The following is a 20,388-nucleotide window of genomic DNA, read 5'->3' on the forward strand; positions in this document are numbered from 1 at the left end:
TATTGTCAAATTGGTTTCCATACAACACCCAGTGCTCATCCCCACAGGTGCCCTCCTCAATGCCCATCACCCACTTCCCCTCTCCCCCAGCCCTGACCAACCCTCAGTTTGTTCTCAGTATTTAAGAGTCTCTTATGGTTTGCCTCCCTCCCTCCCACTCTGTAACTTTTTTTCCCCCCTTCCCCTCACTCATGGTCTTTTGTTAAGTTTCTCAGGATCCACCTATGAGTGAAAACATACAGTATCTGTCTATCTCTGCCAGCCTTATTTCACTTAGCATAATACCCTGCAGTTCCATACACATTGCTACAAATGGCCAGATTTCATTCTTTCTCATTGCCAAGTAGTATTCCATTGTATATATAAACTACATCTTCTTTAACTTGGATTTAAAATTTATAAATAAATAAATAAATCCAAGATGCTACCACTGAGCTTTTATATAAATTAATTTATTATTATAAATTAATAATATTATAAATTAATAATAAATTTATAAATTAATAAATATATATTTATATATTTATATTATCTATTTATATATTATATAAAATTATAAAAATATGTATAATATATATTATATACTTATATATTATATAAAATTATAAGAATATATATGTATTTTATATATAACATATATATTTATGATGAATATATATAAATTAATAAATTAAAAGTAAAAATAAATTATAAATAATTAATTTATTTATATAAATATAAATTATATTTAATATAATTAAAAAATAAATAAATGTATTAATATTGTCAAAAAATAAGGTATGTATGGATAGCAGCTGGAGGAAGTGGAGGAATGGCAAATCATTCCTTTGGGAATCCCAAAAGCACTCTTCTTTACCTATACACTCTTGATTCTGAATCTTGTTTCACTGTTTTTATTTTTTTTTCTTTGATATTTATTTATTTATTTATTTAATATATGAAATTTACTGTCAAATTGGTTTCCATACAACACCCAGTGCTCATCCCAAAAGGTGCCCTCCTCAATATTGTTTCACTGTTTTTAAGTGTGCACGATGGAAACAAAACTTAGATTATGATTCTTTCCTAAAGACTGTTCTACTGTGCCTGGATTTCCTTCCAAAACAATAAAAGCTATTTTGAGAAAAATTCAAATCCATTTCAAAGTTAGCACAGCAATCCCAACTTGCATTTCATAAACATATAAGTGAAACAAATTGTTTGGATAATCACAACTAAGAATAGAACTCTCAAATACATAAAAACTCACAGCCTATTGCTATCTAGATTAATACTCATCTCTTAGGATGACAAGGTGTCTCCTTTTAAGACCTTTTGTCAATTTCACTTCTAAGTATCAACCGTACTTTAACGTTTTATTTATTTTTGAGACAGAGAGAGACAAAGCATGAACGGGGGAGGGGCAGAGAGAGAGGGAGACACAGAATCAGAAGCAGGCTCCAGGCTCTGAGCCATCAGCCCAGAGCCCGACGCGGGGCTCGAACTCACGGACCGCGAGATCGTGACCTGAGCTGAAGTCGGACGCTTAACCGACTGAGCCACCCAGGCGCCCCTCAACCGTACTTTAAATAAAACAAACCCTACTTCATTTGATGTGCAGCTTTTAAAAAAGGCATTACAAAACACCTGTAGGTCACTCAAGTGACTAAAATACTGAACAAATTCTGATTTACATTTGAGTTTAACTTCTAACAAGACAGGGATACATGGAGTGACTGACTAAAAGAAAAACTATAATAAAAACTAAAAACAAAAAAGGCTATCCAAATTATCTTCTTAGCCTTGAAACTCATGCAGAAAGGTGAAAAAGAGAGCCATGAAAACCAGCTATAATCTCAAAAAGAAGAGTGTGCAGTGTAATGCACCAGGACTCCAATAACAACAAGTCAGTTTATCCTGTAATGCAGCTTACCCTGAGACCTGGAAGTCCAATCCAACACTCACTACATTCAGAACTGCATGTGTAGACTTTGTAAGGAAAATGTTAACTGAAATGAGGAAAAATCCTATAAGACCCCTCTATCATTTATTTCATTAATGGACAAACATACTAAGAAATTCCAATAATTCCAAGTTAGAACAAAAGTCCTACTGGGATTTCTCAAAAGCATTTTCTTTTAACCAAGATACCATTTCTTTTTTATACAATTCATGAAGGCTGACTTGCAAATGTATAGGAAAGAACTCTGGAAACATTTACAAGGAAAGGAGAAAATGCTTTTACAAATTAAAATGTCAAATCTCCCAAATCAGATTAACTAAACTAAATTAAAAGGATATTAGAAGTAACCACTAAAGGAAAGGGAATAATGGAGTGCCTTTGCTTCATAGGGTTCTAACTGTGTGTGGTCTAAGATGTTGAATGTTCTGGTCACTACAAGTCTGAAAAGCTGTTTTGAAAGTGAAACAAAAGAGGCAACCTGAAAAATTTCAACAATTAGGACCACACAAAGGGAAAGTTTGAAAGAGACCAGAAAAACCAAATTTAATAATAATAGCAAACACTTACATAGTGTTTACTATACACCAGGCACTATTCCAAGTCTTTACATATATTAACTCACACAAACTATTACAAGTAATTGATGGCCATGCTTCATAACCAGATTCACTCTATTGTATTTTTTTTTTAAGTCACTGCTTTTACAGTTCTTGGTAAGCTTTCAAATCCCAAACTGAAAGTAAACTACTTACTATAAATCCCCAAACATACCAACGTTGCTGGTTTTCACTCTCTTCACTATTTCAACAGTTTATTGCTCCTTGATGTTTTACCTCATTACAACATAACAGTTATTTTATTTTTTATAATTTTTTTAAAAAAATTTTTAATGCTTATTTATTTTCGAGACAGGGAGAGACAGAACATGAACGGGGGAGGGTCAGAGAGAGAGAGGAAGACACAGAATCCAAAACAGGCTCCAGGCTCTGAGCTGTCAGCACAGAGCCCGACGCGGGGCTCGAACTCACAGGCCGCGAGATCATGACCTGAGCTGAAGTCGGACGCCCAACCGACTAAGCCACCCAGGCGCCCCCATAACAGTTATTTTAACAATTGAACCAACTAAAATCAAAAAAGACATGGCTGGCATCGCAAAACTAAGAATCACAATCACTGACTTGCTAGGCTGAAACTGAGTTTGCATTCTAAAATTCTATTTCAATCCATTTTCATATATTAAGAGTATAATCAATATTCTCAGTATAAAATTCAACAAAAACACCACATGAAAAATAGTTACCTGAATTTGAATCTGGAAAAGACAAATAGCAAATATTGGTTTTCTGAAAAAGAAAACAAAAGCTATATATGTTGATACACATACACCAATAAAAACAAACAGAAACACCACAGTAGACTATACAGAGCAACATTGTTACTTACTTCCTTATCAGTAAGTTTGGAATGTTGAGGATAAATTACCTGGAAGAAAAAGAATTAAATTTTGTTAGACAAATATATTGAGTGTATATTATAAACATTAGCAGGTACTTCTATTACTAGTTGGCTATGGTCAAATAGTTTTAAGACATAGTTCACCAGGGGCACCTGGGTGGCTCAGTCGGTTAAGCGTCCAAACCTTGATTTTGGCTCAGGTCATGATCTCACACTTCATGAGATCAAGTGTCTCACATCGGGCTCTGTGCTGAAAGTGCAAAGCCTGCTTGGGATTCTCTCTTGCCCTCTTTTTGCCCCTCTTCTGCTTGCTCTCACTCTCTCTCTCAAAATAAATAAATAAACATTAAAGAAATAGTTCACAAACTCCAATAATGAAACATGAAAGAAGCTTGGGAGAATTGAGTAGGATTTACACTAGGGAAAAAAAAAAGTTCTGAGTCAAAGTTATCTCTAACAGATTGGTGAAGTCTTGGGTTATCAAGAATAATTTAGGGGCAACTGGATGGCTCAGTTGGTTAAGTGTCTGACTTCAGCTCAGGTCATGATGTTACAGTTCGTGAGTTCGAGCCCCGCTTCGGGTTCTGTGCTGACAGCTCGGAGCCCGGAGCCTGGAGCCTGCTTTGGATTCTGTGTCTCCCTCTCCCTCTGCCCCTCCCATACTCATGCTCTGTCTCTCTCGCTCTCAAAAATAAATAAACATTAAAATTTTTTTTTTAAAAAAAGAAGAATTTACCAACTGAATTACTAATAACTCAAAGCTTACTGAGTCTTTTCTTTGGAAGCCTAAAATCTAAAAAGAATTGGATCTATCAGCTGGTAACGACTTCAAGAAGTAATGATTTTCAATCAATTCCAAGAAGTACTGCAAATCACCAGATACCAAAGAAAAATGAAAGGAGAAAATAATAATCCATAGTTTAAGAAATCTCAAAGACCATCTCCCACCATAAAGTCTATCCTAATTTCCTTCAATCCCTTTAAATAATCATTGCATTTCTTAGGATAGGTCAGTTTAGTGTCTGCAGTGATCACAGCCACCTTCTGAGGGAAACTCCTGCCCTATAGCCACTGCAAAGCAAGCAAGAATAAGCCAAAACAGCTACTGTCAGAATAAGCACTAGTGAACACCAGATCCAAGAACAGCTCTACAGGCCAGTCAATCAACTGCCTAGATGTGGCTGGGTGTGAAAATTCTGCCCAAAAGAACACCAGTGCTCAAGTGGGCCTATTCAGACTCTCTTGGGAATGTGAAGAGATGAGATTAGGAGCAGCAGGTTAGCTAGTGGCTGATAACAAAAAGAAGAGAAAACAACAGAGTAAATTATGTTAATGTTGGGCTGCTAATGTGGGGATCCAAGACTTCCCACTTCTGGAAGAATTCATGAATTCTTCCATTCCCCAGCTGCCGCCCAAAAGCCTAAAAATCTTCCATTTTCAGATAAAACATCCATTTCCAGATATCACATTATAAACCATATTAAAGTGATTTCACATATTTACTTCACTGATTTAGTTCTCACAATAACAGACAAGCCCAGTATCCCCACTGTAGATATAAGAAAACTAAGGTAAGAAAAAAGATGGGGAGAACCAGTATTATATGAGTATCTTCCAGAGTTTTTAATTTTCACAATATTTCTGTCAATTCTGCCTATCTTTACAGAAGAAGAGACAAGTTCATAGCAGTTAAAATAACTCTTCTAAAATTTACTTGTTTACTAAGTGCCAGAGGTAGGGGCTGAATTTAGGCCTGATTCCAAAGTACACAAGCCACCATTCTTCACTCCATGCCTAGAAGCGATCGTTGTATGCAATCACAGCCCTCTTTCCCCCCTAGCAAGAATGTGGCATATAATCCTTCTCAATCCAGGGTTAAGGGAAGGGTCTAGAGAGCTGGTATACTACATGAAAACCACGCACCATTCCTGGATAGAGAATGATACCAAAGCCAATATTTCTCTCTACATACTCTGCTTTGTATCCCACATTTTGACCAATCTGATTTAACCCCTGTCTCCATAATTCATGAAGGCAAGAATCTGGTCTGTTTTGTTCACAACTCTATCTTTACACCTAGAACAGTCTCTGCTGCATAGTAAACACTAAAAATATATTTCTTCAACCAGTGGATATACCTTCAAATTAGTTCCATCCAACAACCTAGTATTTAATTTGTACTTCTTTTTTATGCATACATACATCTCCCTTGCTTAACCCTGAAACCATTTTGCTCGTTACTTTTAAAGCAGAAATGGCAAACTTATAACCAAGTTAGCCCTATTTTATGAAAATCTCATTACATATAAATTATACCAGAGTTATCATACTGGTAAATTTAGTGGTCCATAATAGCTTTATCTTAGACTTTAAACTCAGTTTTATGTGAGTGCCCTTCAGATTTTTATTTCCTGCAATTAAAATATAAATGCAAAAGCAAATATACATAGTGGTTTCTTAGGACTTTGGTTTCCTATGGTTTAAAACACCATCATGACAATATAGAAAAAATTTTGGTATGTTTTACCCATATATATGAGTACCTTAAATATACATGTGTGTATATATCTCTGTGTGTGTATGTGTATTTCAGGGGCTTATGTATGCTATATATATTTAAGTAAACTAAAAAGATGTAAGAACTACATAAACTATCAAGTATACCTTTTAAAAACTCTGACTGTACTAGTCAAATATTCTAGAATTTCATTTTAATGTATTCTGTTACGACTACCCAGTGTTATATCATATTGGAATAGATATGATATTCAAAAAAAATAATGCATGTTTATATGCTATAGGTTTCCAATGTCTACTATGTACTTAAGATCAAAATATAGAAAAAAAATTTAATTTTAAAACCTCAATTAAACTCCATAAAAATCAAGAAAAGTAACCATTGCCAAGTATCTCAAACTGCCACAGTTTGAGTATCTCAAACTAATTGCCACAGTTACTAGATTATCCTTGTACATACTTTATCTTGTTAAAAAAAAAAAAAAAAAAGTATAAATATAAGCTTGGGCAATCAATGTTAGTCAGTTAGCTCCTGATAACTATACAGGCATTAATCAACTGTGGATTGGCCCCAGTACCTGCAGACGCCTCTCTCTTGAAGTTTCCTCTCTCCACAGCTCAAGTCCAGGCATCTCTGTCCCCCAGGCCACTGGCATTCCTGGGAGGCATCAAAGGGGGACAGAGAGCATCAGCTAATGTCACCCTGGTTCTGTTACCTATGTTAAGATCTTCCATGTTATAAGAAATAAGGGAGAGGTGGCCAGGTAATAAGCCAAGAAAAACATAAATTTTATTTGATATAATTACTAAGGCCTAAAAATGATGGTATAGCATAAATATTTCACATCATGATGTAATAGGAAAAATGCACCCCAGAAAAAATATTAATATATATACTGGAAAATAGTATTACAAAATGTTTTAAATCAGGTTATTCTCTTCAAAGGTATATCTATCTGCCACTTGCCCCTGCACACCCTAATGGGGATGACATTCCCATATCAGTGTGGGAGTAATTATGGTCCCAGGAGAAAGAAAATTAGGAACACCAGTTAACTTATTGCTAGTAACACTTGGACATGGGAAAAATTCATGCCTGCCATGAATCTCAGTGATCTGTGAACAGGCGTCTGCCTGTTGCCATGTCACTCAGTATCTATCTCCATTTCACAATCCTACCTAGCATCTCAGGCCTGGTAGAGATTACATCCTAGGCCATCCCAGGCCTGCCTTGACCTCCTACATAAACATTAATTCACATACAAACATCACCAAAACCTTAAAAAGAGGATCAATTCTAAACTCAGTAAGAGTTATGTCTTCAGGGGCACCTGGGTGGCTCAGTTGGTTGAGTGTCCGACTTTGGCTCAGGTCATGACCTCACGGTTTGTGGGTTCAAGCCCCGCATTGGGCTCTATGCTGACAGCTCAGAGCCTGGAGCCTGCTTCAGATTCTGTGTCTCCCTCTCTCTCTGCCCCTCCCCTGCTCATGTTCTTTGTCTCTCTGTCAAAAATAAATAAACATTAAAAAAAAAAAAAAAGTTATGTCTTCAGAGGCACCTGACCGGCTCGGATGGTGGAGCATGTAACTCTTGATCTCGGGGTTGTAAGTATGAGCCCCGCGTTGGGTGCAGAGATTATGTAAAATAAAATCTTTAAAAAAAATTATGTCTTCAATATTAGACAATAACATTTATTCAAAACCGAAACGGAAACTGCTTACAAGCAAAAAACAAGTCTACCTTTTTCATGTAATTTTTAAAAACTGGCTGGAAAATAGTTTAAGATCTATTAAACACTATATAATGTCTCCTTTAAAAGGCCTTTTAATGTGAAAAAATAAAGCAATGACACCTCAGCAGCAGTGAGTACACCTAACACCGAGATGTTGATTGTTAAATACTGTTCTGCAATAAAAAAGAATCAGGGCTTCTTAGGGAGGTAGCTGATTACAGGGCTAGCACAGGAAAAACGCAAGATGAGCATGGGGCATCTTGTGATGCCAGAAAGGAAGTGCTCAAAAGGAGGGTGGGGGTGGGGGGGGGGCATGTCTAAAGGACATAGGAGCCAACCTAAAAAGGCACCAATGTTCAAATTTGTAATGATTTGGTTAATAAAGTAAATAATGATAGTACTAGATTATAACCCAAATAATAAGTATCCTTGAGTTCCCATTGATATAGATAGGTGGATGGATGAGCAAGAAGGGACAACTTTTCCTTATAAAAGAATTCTAACTAATAAATACAAAAGGAGTGAGGAAAATGAAAAATCACTATTAGAACACCAGAATAATTGCTGCAGGTAAGATACACTTATGGATGCTAAATTAGCAGGCAAAGTATGGAAAACAAGATACTGCACAGTCTCAGTCTCTAACAAAATAAACACTTATTAATTACAAAGAGAAAAATAGTAACTTTATAGTGTATTAGCCTGGGAGACATCATCTTAACCAAGTGATCAAGGTTTAAATCACCAATAATGCGACATTTTAATTTTAACATCCTGTACTCCCTAATATGATGTACTGAGAAGGACGCGTCATATCTGGGGTATTCTTCCCAGTAATTCATAACCTCAGGCTAATTATGATAACACACCAGAAAAAACAAAATTGAAAGGCATACTACAAAATATATGAACAGTATTCTTCCAAAGTATCAAGGACATGAAATGCAAGAAAAGATTGAGGAACTTCCACAGATTGAAGAGGACTATGGAGATATGATATCTACATGCAACGTAGAAACTGGATTGGATCTTGAAACAGAAAAAGCACATTAGTAGAAAAACTGGTGAATCCCAATAAACTCTGTGGTCTAGTAAATAGTATCATACCAATATCTATTCTTGTTTTGGATTATTGTACTATGTTTATATAAAATGTTAACTTTTGACAAAGCTAAATGAATGACTTTTCTAACTATGTAAGCCAAAAAATGTATCAAAATAAGGTTAAAAAAGTAACATCTCTACTTCATATCATATATAAAAAGTAACCCAAAGTGGACTAAAGACCTAAGTGTAAAAGTTAAAACTACAAGTTTTTTTTTTTAATGTTTATTTATTTTGAAAGTTCACAGGAGTGGGGGAGTGGCACAGAGGAGGAGAGAATCCAAAGCAGGCTCCACACCTTCAGCTCAACGACATGGGGCTTGATCTAACAAACCATGAGATTATGACCTGAGCTGAAACCAAGAGTCAGATGCTTAACCGACTGAGCCACCCAAGCACCCAAAAACTACAAAAGTCTTAGAAGAACACATAGGAATAAATCTTTATGACTGTGCATTAGCCAATGGTTTCTCAGATATAACAAAAGCATAAGCAACCAAAGAAACATAAAGTGGACTTCATCAAAATTTAAAACTTTTGTGCTTCAGGGCACCTGGGTGGCTCAGTCAGTTAAGCATTTGATTTTGGCTCAGGTCACAATTTCACAGTCATGAGACTGAGCCCTATAATGGGCTCCGTGCTGGGCGTGGAGCCTGCTTAAGATTCTTTCTTTCAATCTCTCCCTCTGCCCCTCCCTCTCTCACATGCATGTGCTCTCTCTAAATGAATGAATGAATGAATGAATGAATGAATGAATGAAAATAGAGAACTAAAACATAAAAAACAAAACAAAAACTAAAAAACTTTTGTGCTTCAAAGAACACTACCAAGAAAGTGAAGACAACCCACAAAACGGAAGGAACTACTTGCAAACATGTATCTGATAAGGACCTAATATACAGACTGTATAAAGAATTCTTACAATTCAACAAAAAAGTCAAATAACCCAATTTTTTAAATGGATAAAGGATCTAATTAGACATTTCTCCAAAAAGATATACAAATGGCCAATAAGCACATAAAAGGCCACTCGACACCGTTAGTCATCAGGAAAATGCAAATAAAATTAAAATAAGATACCACCTCAAATCCACTAGGATGGCTGTAATCACAGACAGACAGTAACAAGTGCTTACAAGATATGGAGAAATTAGAACCCTCACACATTACTAATGGAAATGTGAAAATACAGTCACCCTGGAAAACAGTTTAGTAGTTTCTCAAAAAAAGTAAACATAGAGAGTTACTTTATGACACAACAATTTCACTTCACTCTAAGACAAGTGAAAGCATATGTTCATACAAAAACTTACAAGTGAATATTCATAGCAGCATTATTTATAATAGCCAAAACTGGAAAAAAATCCAAATTTCCATTGAATGATGAATGGATAAACCAAATGTTATATTTCCATATACTGATATAAAATTCAAAAAATGATAGAAAATTCAGCCATAAAAGGAATGAAATACTGATATATACTACAACATGGATGAACCTTGAAAAAATTATACTAAGTGAAAGAAGCCAGACAAAAAAATGCCATAGGTTGTGATTCCATGCATATGAAATGTACAGAATAGGAGAATCCAGAGAGACAGAAAGTAGATTAGTGGTTGCCAGGGTCTGGAGCAGGGTGGGGGGAGCAGCAATAGATCATGACTGAAAGAGGACATAAGGGAAATTTCTGGGGCAGTGATAATATTTCTATTTCTTGATCTCTATGGTAGTGAATGGTATGCTCACTTAATGTAAATTCACAGAACTTAGGATTTATATGCTTTCCTACATGTATGTTATACTGCAATAAAAAATGTTTACTTATTTTAAAAAGTAGAAAAAATGGCCTGACATCACAGTATCAAAACAGGATGGACCTAAGTCTAAGATTCCAGCTCATTCAAGACCTAAACTATGTTACTGGGAATGTGATCAGTTTGCCCATGGAATAGACAGTGAAGCATTTCTCTCTAATAAGAGTAAAGTTAGATACAATTGTTCATGTTTCACATCATTCATCACCAAGTACTTGTGAATGGACTAGATGGCATGGGAACATCCCAGATAATCTCCATATTGAAATTCTACAATTTCATAACAGAACCAGAGCTTAGTAACACTGAAGAAGCCTCTGTAAAATCTGGGAGCCTAAGCTCAGGAGGCCACTAAAGCTTTAACTCTCAAACCAGAGACCTACATCAAGCTACTATGAAGTGCTACAAGTTCACAAGGAAATGTACAGGCCATTATTGGTACCTGAAAACCATCCTATTATAACCCTCACTGTTTAATGGCCTACTATCCATGATACACTGTAAGCAAGTTGAGGGAGGGTTGATCAAGGTTTTATCTCCAGAACACAATGGTGTCTGGATGTGGTAGTTGCCCAATATCTGATGAATAGACAGTTCAATGAGACGGTCCAGCAACATACAATTAAATGTAACACCCATTTTTATTAAAACAGTAAACTTGCTGAGGATCAAATACTGAGGTTATGGAACACCCAGTTTAAGAGGGAAAGAAAGGAAACAACCCTTCACACAACTGCCTTTCACTCTTCTCACAAAAATAAACAAGAAACTTTGCTAGGATAAAGTAAACTATGGTGACTACTTCTGGCTCCACCTTGCTAAGGCATAAAGGGGAATAACTCAAAAAAGCAGAAGTGAAAAAGAAAGGGGAGTCAATTCTTTCACTGCTTTAAAAAAAAAATGACATAGAAGTTTGCCTTCACTCCAGAGCAGAGCTTTATCTTCAATGTGTTTTTTTAAAAATTTGGTGCAGGGGGCACCTGGGTGGCTCAGTCGGCTGAGCGTCCAACTTCAGCTCAGGTCATGATCTCGTGGTTTGTGAGTTCAAGAGTTCAAGCCTCACATCAGGTTTGCTGCTATCAGTGCAGAGCCCACTTCAGATCTTTTGTCCCCCTCTCTCTGACCCACCCCTATTTGCGCTCTCTCAAAAGTAAATAAACATTTTTTTTAATCTTTAAAAAAAGACTGGGGTTCCTGGGTGGCTCAGTCAGTTGAGCAATTAACTCTTGATTTCAGCTCAGGTCATGATCTCACAGTTCATGAATTGAAGCCACGCACTGGGCTCTGGACTGATGGTGCAGAGCCTTCTTGGGATTCTGTCTCTCCTCTCTGCCCCTTCCCAGCTTGTGCTCCCATGCATGCATGCACTCTCTCTCTCTCTCTCAAAATAATAAACTTAATTTACAAAATTAAAAAAAAAAAAAAAAAGAGTTGCATGCTCTTCAGCTAAGCCAGCCTGGTGCCCCCCTACAAAGTGCTTAAAATACTTGTGATACACATCCAAAACCATGAGGTTTTCTTTTTTAAATCAATTTAAGGCAAAATAAGAGGTGTGAGAGAACAGCCAAAAATAGTCCTACGCTGATTATTGAATATGCAAGGACACTAACTATAAAAAGGGATCAACATTTGGGCATGCATTAAATGACAGGCATTAATTCTTACATGCATTATCTCTCTTCGTATTTCCAACAACACTCTTGGATATTATTTTTCCACTTAAATTGAAGAAACTGGCCAAAAATCAGCAACTAGCAGATGTTCAAAACCCCAAAGCTTGTGCTCTTTTCACTAGTTTAAAATTGTCCAAAGAGTTCATAGGTAAAGACTTCAAGAGGGGAAAACCACCAAGGATACCTCAATTCTTATAAAATCAGAAACTAGAGAGCTTGAGGAAGTGACTTCAAATTATAGAAATGCAACTTCCTAGGACATTCTAGAAGTTCACATGATTTAAAAGCTCTCAAAAATGCAAAACATCTCTAAGATGTATGTACAGGCAATACGTAGCTTTCTACAGTGTGAAGAAAAAAGAAACTATTAAATATCCAAATTAAGGAAAATGGTTAAATAAATTATGGTTCATAAAATTGTATTTATGAAGAGTCTTTAATGATCTGGCAAATCATTTATGAGAATGTTTATCAATAAAAGCAGACTCTTGCAGTAGACCTGTTTGGGGGACTGCTGTCCAGCCCATGCTTTGGAAATTGTCCCCTCCTCCTTTTACAAGGGTGAGCCTAAGTGGTCACTGTTGTTACAGAAACCCTGTCTCCTAACACAGCTGACTGAACAAAAGGGAGCATCTGACCCATGCTGAGCCAATCAGATACTCCGTATTTATATTAAGCTTCAGTCTGGTTCCAGAATACAAAAGTAAAGTTTGGCCAAAATCAGAACTACAATAGTCCAAAGTCAAGAGAAATGGGGGAGCAGAAACTGAGACCCTTGCAGGAGAAACCAGCCTCAGCACGGAAAATGGAACAGAATTGCAAAGAGAAGCAGAGACAAAAGACCACACAGCTCCCAAGAAACAAAGACAAAAAAGCCTAGGGCTTTCCAGATCCCAGGAGGTTCGTTCCCCTTCCAGCAACTGGGTTCCAAGAGACTCCTTACAATCATTTTTCTTAAACTTTTTTGAGAGAGTTTCTGTTCCTAACAAATTAATTCTTGACAGATATGAAATTATGTAAAGAAGAAAAAGCATTAACAAAAATGTCAAATATTAATAGTACTTGTTTCTCAATATAATTATGAGTGATGCTTCTAGTGTTCATAATTTTCTTTCTTGCCAAGTTTTCAACAATGAGCATATTATTACTCAATCAGGGAAAAATTCTGAATAAATGAGGCAATTCTGGATTCAGATAATTAAGGCTTTACTACATAATCAGGTAATTTCAGAGCTAGAAGTGATATAAAGTATATAAAATCCAGAGGATTTCAAACCTTGTTCCAGAGGACACTGGGATTCTGTGGTGATGTTTCAGGGCCACTTCAGGGGAAAAGGAAGAAGCTGAGCATACCTCCTATAGTCAACACATTTTACAGTCTCTTTCCAACTTAAAAGATACCCTTCCCTGTCCCCTTTACTTGAGAATAGGACCTAACAGACATTTTATGCAACATGGACCACTCCCCTAACCACACAGGTCTTCAGCTCATTGTTTGCCCCAAACCAGGCCTGAGTACATTCCTCTGGTGTGTCTCTTCATTAAAGTGGCTGAAAAGCACAACTTGTCCACCATAAAGATTATAGAAGCAGAGAATAGAAGTTGCAGGGAGCATTATCCCAAATATGGGATTTATGAACAAATCCCATAAAACAAGAGCATAAGACAGAGGCTTCCCAGTTCCAGGCTCAGCCATTTCATGAAGCCCCACTAGGTTTGTACCTTGGAGACGTTGGAAAATCTGTTGCCTTACAGCAAGTTCCTTTTCTGCTTGAGGTATAGCTTAGTTTCTGCTGTCTGCAACCAAATATACACAACATAGGCCCCATCTCAACCAAGTAAGCCACTGAGGTCCTATATTAGATTTTTATTTATACAGGGAAAAAAGTTTCCCTGCTTTAAAATAAAAGTACTGATTCTACTTCCTCAACTTCATATTACTACTGAGAAAATTAAGGCTCAAAGGCCTCATGTTTACAATCAAGTTAAGGATTCTCTCCATTGAAAATTAAAAAGGTGGGGGGGATACTTGGGTGGCTCAGTCAGTTAAGCATCAGACTCTTGCTTTCTGCTGAGGTCATCTCACAGTTTGTGAGATCAAGCCCTGTGTCAGGTTCTGCACTGTTGGCATGGAGCCTGCTTGGGATTCTCTCTCTCCCTCCCTCCCTCTCCCCCACTCTCTCTCTGAAAATAAATATTAAAAAAAAAAAAAAAGGATTTCAATACTTCCCAAATACACACTGACATAGGTCTGAGTCATAGGTACTGTTCCAAATGTTTCACCAACATTATCTAATTATCACAGCAATGCCATGATGCAGATTGTTAACAGAGAAGTGTAAGGCAAGCTAATATGCCCCAAATCACAGACTCAAACCTAGGCAGTCCAGCTCTGGAGTCTGAGTCCTTGATCGATGTCATATATGTTGTCGCTTTGTTAAGGATTTAAGCTTAACTAAGTGGCACTGTTTATGCATTTGTAAATGGTACTTTCTGTCATGGCACAACAGATTCTTAATCTCTTTCAACTGTACAATTCAAAGATGGTGATGTCACAGGTTGCTTCTAGGACTAAGTTTTTACCTATTCTTTAATTTTTACCTACTCTTTAATTGATTTCCCTTTTGAGTCTTCATGGTTGTGCATCATAGGAATTAGGGCTGGAACTACTATATTCACTTCTCCAACATGATTCTACGTTCACTTTCTTGTCCTATTTTTGGCCTGGATATGGTCATAATACACAAGTGAACTACATTTCTCAACTATTTCATTATATTCGTTACTAATTTGTGTTCCTTTTTCTTCTTTTAAAAGTGGCAAGGTGCAATATTCTACATTTCTTAGGAAAACAAAACAAAATTAAGTTGTGTTGCAATTCATTTAATGTATTTATCTTTCTTTGGATCCTTTATTAGAGAATCTTCCCCACCCTCATCCTATGCCTTCTAAAATCAGTGATTCTTGGGTAACCTGGATGGCTCAGTCAGTTAAGCGTCCAACTTTGGCTCTCATCATGATCTTATGGTTCGTGAGTTTGAGCTCTGCGTCAGGCTCTGTGCCGACAACTCAAGAGCCTGGAGCCTGCTTCGGATTGTGTGCGTCTCTCTCTCCCTCCCACTCCCCCACTCGCACTGTCTCTCTCTCTCTCTCTCTCTGTCAAAAATAAATAAACATTAAAAACGTTTTTTATAAAATGAGTGATTCTTAATCTGGGGACAATGAAATAGAAGATCCACAGATGACCCCCAGATAGTCCACAGAAGCATATACCTAATTTTGTATCAGTAAGCATTTTTGTAATGGAGTTCATATTTTTTTGAATTAAAAAAAATTTTTTAATGTTCATTTATTTTTGAGATAGAGACAGAGCATGAATGAGGGAGGGTCAGAGAGAGAGCAGAATCTGAAGCAGGCTCCAGGCTCCGAGCTGTCAGCACAGAGCCCGACATGGGGCTCGAACCCACAGACTGTGAGATCATGACCTGAGCTGAAGTCAGATGCTTAACCGACTGAGCCACCCAGGCGCCCCTGGAGTTCATATTTTTTAAAAGGTCCAGGATGCACAAAAAGAACCACTGACCTAAAGAAAACTCTGTTGAGTAGCATATCCCATTGGAAATGAAATTCAAAATAAGTCCTTTAATTCACATTTTTGTAGCACGTCAATTACGCTAAATGTTGCTTATTTGGTCAAAAAAAATCCTTAAAAATAATGTCCCAAATGACGAGAGTCCACAAGGATCTCATTTAGCTATTTTAAAATGCAATCAACTATAACAACCCAATCCTACACTTTCTGGTTAAATTGTATTTTGCTACACATACAACTTCAGGTTAACATGTCAATGTAAACAATAGATGACCTCTAAATCTCTGAAGTCTTTGGAAACTGTTGTTTCTGTCATAGTAAGATACAGAATTGCTCATGTATCCGCTCATTCTATCAACAAATATGTATGGAACACCACTATGTGCCAGTCATGGCATTTGGCCCTATCTCCTGCTGTGATTAATTCTTGGTTCCCCTCTAAATTGTAGTCTAAACCTACTAATACAGGTTGAAGCATTTGGTTCATATTTGGATGCCCAGCAACCAGCATAATGCCTAGATCTTAGCAGAAACTTAATGTGTGTATTGAACTGTGTAATGATAAAACAGAAGATAGGTTGAATACAAAAGCAGTAGCTTTGCTTTAAGAAAAACCTCTCTGGCCAATTTTCATAGCCAACTCATGCCACTGAAGTCTGAATGAGATGTTTTCTTAAAATCTGCCATCGTCACCAAAACAAACAGACAAAAATTTTCTAAACATACCTCCTTCTGATAACGTTTTCCTTGTACACAAAGACAAGCAATGTCTTATGCTACAAAAGGGATCCTAAACAATGTCAAGAATAAATAACACTGGAAGGCCTTTCAATAAGGTGACATATAAATGGAAAACTTGACAGATTCACAAGCAAAGGATTTTCCCTATGTTCATCTTGATAGTAGCTTTCAAGCCAACTGTTTCAGAAGCAACATCAAGAAAGAACAGTAAAGGGAAAAAAAAAAACACACAAATAATAGAAATGAGGAACAAAAGGGGGAAATGGAGAAAATCCTGCTGAAATAAGCATTTCGGCTCAAGTTGGGTGGTCTAAAGTAACTATAAGAGTTACTGGAAATGACCGAAACGTCTAGGAGTCTAAAAAAAGTTGGCTGTGTGAGGTTTGGCTATTATAGTTCACCCTATGTCAGGGGCATTGTTCGTTTCTTCAAAAAGTCGCCAACATCCTGCCTGCAGCCTTCTCGGGGTGCCGCTACCCATTTTAGTCACTCCTGTGACACCGGGTTAAAAACACAAACAAAAACGAACCTCGGCAAGTATTTAGGAGGGGCCTAGAAAGAACTTTTCACCCCTAGCCGCAGCCCACGATCCTCCCACGGGAACTGCCAATGGACCGCAGCCCGGCCGACCCGCGGAGGGACGGCCAGCCACGCCCGGATGCGCAGCGGCCGGGGTCCAGACCCGTCGGCCCGTGGGCCACACGCCCTGCTGGAGCCGCCCGGGCGCGGGAACCCGAACGAGGCGCGGGGGCAAGGTGCGGCCGGGCCTCACCTCCACGGCTTGGCCCAGCTCCAGGTCGAAGCCCACCACACACACGCAGTGCAACCAGGCCGAGAAGCCGTCCCAGCGCAGCAGGCCCCGGCCGCGGCCCTCATCTTCTTCATCGTCCTCCGGCGCGCCTCCCGTCGCCAGCACGGCCGGCGCCCCGCGCTCCTCGGCCGCAGCCACGGCCTCGTCCAACGGCCCGCGGGAGCTGGGCCCCGAGGCTGCCAAGCCCCGCAGAGCCATCCGCCGCCCCCTTGCTGTTCGCGCCGCCTCCACTGCGGACCGCGCAGCAGAGCGCGCCCAGCCCCGCGCAGGCGCAGCCGCCGCTGCCGCAGCGGCGGAGGACGGGCTCGGCCGGGGCGGGGCCATGGCCCACGTGACCCTGGGAGCTGGGCTCGGAGCTGGTTCTCCCTTGCCACCGCGCAGACGTGGAGTCGTAGTGCTTAAGCTGGAATTGTGAATACCGCCCTGGCATTCTTGCCTTAAAGCTCTTCAAGAGTAGTTTATGAATCCTGACACTCTTCTTCTCAGTTCAACGATCTGGGGAGGAATTATGCTTGGTAGGACAAGGTTCATAACTATAAGGTATTATTAAAATTATTACACATAATGATTACGGTGGCTAACATTTACTGAACACTTACTCTGTGCCAGTTGATGTGCCAGCAAGTACTTTACACACATTACTCCATTGAATCTTCACATCATGACTAGTAGGTAGACTTCATTATTTATTTCTTTTCACGAATAAGGAAATTGAGATTCTGAGAAGTTACATGACTAGACCAGCAAGTATTACTACAACTCAAATGCCGGCTTTCAGTTCCCTCTCTGCTCTCTCGCCTCCTGATTAAGAGATCTGTTCCCTTCACTTAACTGTTCCCTTCCACCAAGGTCCCACCCACCTTTCTTGGCCTGGTTGCCTGTGACTCATTCAACACTCACACAACATCTGCAGTGCTTTCTGAAACACCAGGTTGGCCTCCACAGCAACCTGTGGATCACTCTCTCTTAGCAAGGGTCTAGTCTCAGGCAGCTTTATTGTTGTTTAGATTTTATTTTTAAGTAATCTCTACACTGGACATGGGGCTCAAACTCACAACCCTGAGATCAAGAGTTGCATGCTTTAGGGACTGAGCCAGCCAGGCACCCCAAGCCGCTTTGCATCCCGTGCCAAGAAGGCACTTGATCTATTGAATTATTACTGATTATTGGCCCAGTAGGATACTACTGATTAGGATTTATTCAGCACCCTGAGTATAAACAGCATGATGAAAGTAAATAGGAAGCACACAACAATACTCTAATAGAAAAATGAGTAAAAGACAATGGATAATAACTCACAACAAACATTTTTAAAAAACAACAACACGGTTTTCATGCTTTTACACACATTATCTCATCTGATCCTCCTAGCAACCCAAAAAGGCAGGTCTTATTATTATTCCCATTTTTCCGGTAAGGATTCTGAGGCTCCGTGAGATGATAATGATGTCACAGCCAATAATAGGTGGCAGAACAAAGATTTAAACCCAGATCTCTGACTCAGCCAAAGCTCCTAAGCATTTTGCTGCACTACCCAGTCAAATCTACCCTAGTTGACAAACATTGTTCTGTATACATTCTTATGATTTTTATTTGGAGTGTTAGCATCAATACTTCAAGGAAAGGGTCAATTATCATCAGACATCAATAGTGATGTTTGCTAAAGACTATTTTTAGGAAGTAAGATGAACTAGGGACAGCATTCAAGTTAAAAGCCAAATTTGTGGCCAAATCAATCTGCCCTCCTACTCTAGAGAACCACTGTAGTTAAGAGAGAAAAACAATGTTCTGCATTTAAGTAAGTCTCTAAACCCACTATTAGGAAAGCACAATAGCCTTTATTATTAAAAACAGAATTACAAAGAGCACTGGACTAGCAGTCAGAAGTTCTGGATTCTAGTGCCAGCTCCACCCATGATCATGGTAGGCACGCTGCTCTAAGACTCAGTTTCTGCATTGATGAAATAAGAATGATCAGTCCCAGCCTACTCACCTCACTGATTGTGGGGAAGAGCCAAGCTATCTCAATGCACACATTTTACTGGGTGCTACCACATTATTAATGATTAATAAGCTCTAAACACCAGTTGTTCCACAGGGCTGGTTCTTTGACATGTGGACACAGGCTGCCATTCCCTGAAGTTCTGCTTCATAATTTGAATTAAAAGTAACTGCAAAATATAGTATCCTGAAAACAACATACTAAGAAGACTGTAAGTTTGATGAGAAAGAAAGCACACCAGGGCTCTAAAGAATCTTAAAGGTAGAAAAAATAATCATTTGGTTAGCTTTGGAAAAAACTAACCAACACTACAAAACTTTTTTTCTTTACCTTTTTTTTTTTAATATTTATATATTTTTGAGAGAGAGAGGCAGAGCACAAATGGGGGAGGGGCAGAGAGAGAGGGAGACAACAAACTGGAAGCAGTCTTCAGGCTCTGTGCTGACAGCTCAGAGCCCCCAACATGGGGCTCAAACTCACAAATGGAGAGATCATGACCTGAGCCAAAGCTGTATGCTTAACTGACTGAGCCACCCAGGCACCCCTAACAAACACTACTAAATTTTTTTTCACAAAATCCACAACCACTAGGAAAACAGAATGTTCCTATGGTTTTCTTTTTTTACCCTCATAGCTTTGATTTTTAGCCTTAGCTCCAATTTTAACCTAGTTTCTGTGGCGAATACTTATATGGGTGCTAGGGGAAAAGTACTAATAATACTTCCTTTCTTCTTAAGGTTCTGTCATTAGAACCTTTGAATCTGAAAGGATCTTGGATCAGCTCATCTCTCCAAACTTCTCATCCTATTCATGAATCTTCTGATGTTTGGTCAGCCAGCTGCCATTCCAACACCCCGTATGAAGGTAAAGTATCTTGCAAAGCTGCTATGTTCTGGATGTTTATAAGGGCTAGGAAATTCTTCCTTTTATGGAGACAAGATCAGCCACTTTGTAATATATACCCTTTGGTCTAAGTTGTGCTTGCTGAGATTACACAGAAGTG

At 38.5% G+C, this 20,388-nt stretch overlaps 1 protein-coding gene across 5 annotated transcripts in view; it reads right to left on the minus strand.

Annotated features, from left to right (window-relative positions):
* Positions 1-17,643, minus strand: part of DENND6A (DENN domain containing 6A) — a 64,613-nt gene extending 46,970 nt beyond the window's left edge. For 2 of the 5 annotated variants that reach the window (XM_042979227.1, XM_042979226.1), the window contains exons 1-3: positions 17,345-17,643; positions 3,386-3,424; positions 3,243-3,285 (exon numbers count right to left, since the gene is read on the minus strand). In XM_042979227.1, the coding sequence (XP_042835161.1) occupies positions 3,243-3,285; positions 3,386-3,424; positions 17,345-17,581 (319 nt within the window). In that variant the 5' untranslated portion in view covers positions 17,582-17,643. Of the gene's footprint in view, positions 1-3,242; positions 3,286-3,385; positions 3,425-6,492; positions 6,573-13,515; positions 14,281-17,344 lie in introns of those variants that run through there. The other 3 variants (XM_042979229.1, XM_042979228.1, XM_007084413.2) reach the window with 3 other exon arrangements.
* Positions 17,644-20,388: the final 2,745 nt, after the last annotated feature.

The sequence above is a fragment of the Panthera tigris genome, chromosome A2 (assembly GCF_018350195.1).
Source record: "Panthera tigris isolate Pti1 chromosome A2, P.tigris_Pti1_mat1.1, whole genome shotgun sequence".
NCBI lineage: Eukaryota > Metazoa > Chordata > Mammalia > Carnivora > Felidae > Panthera > Panthera tigris.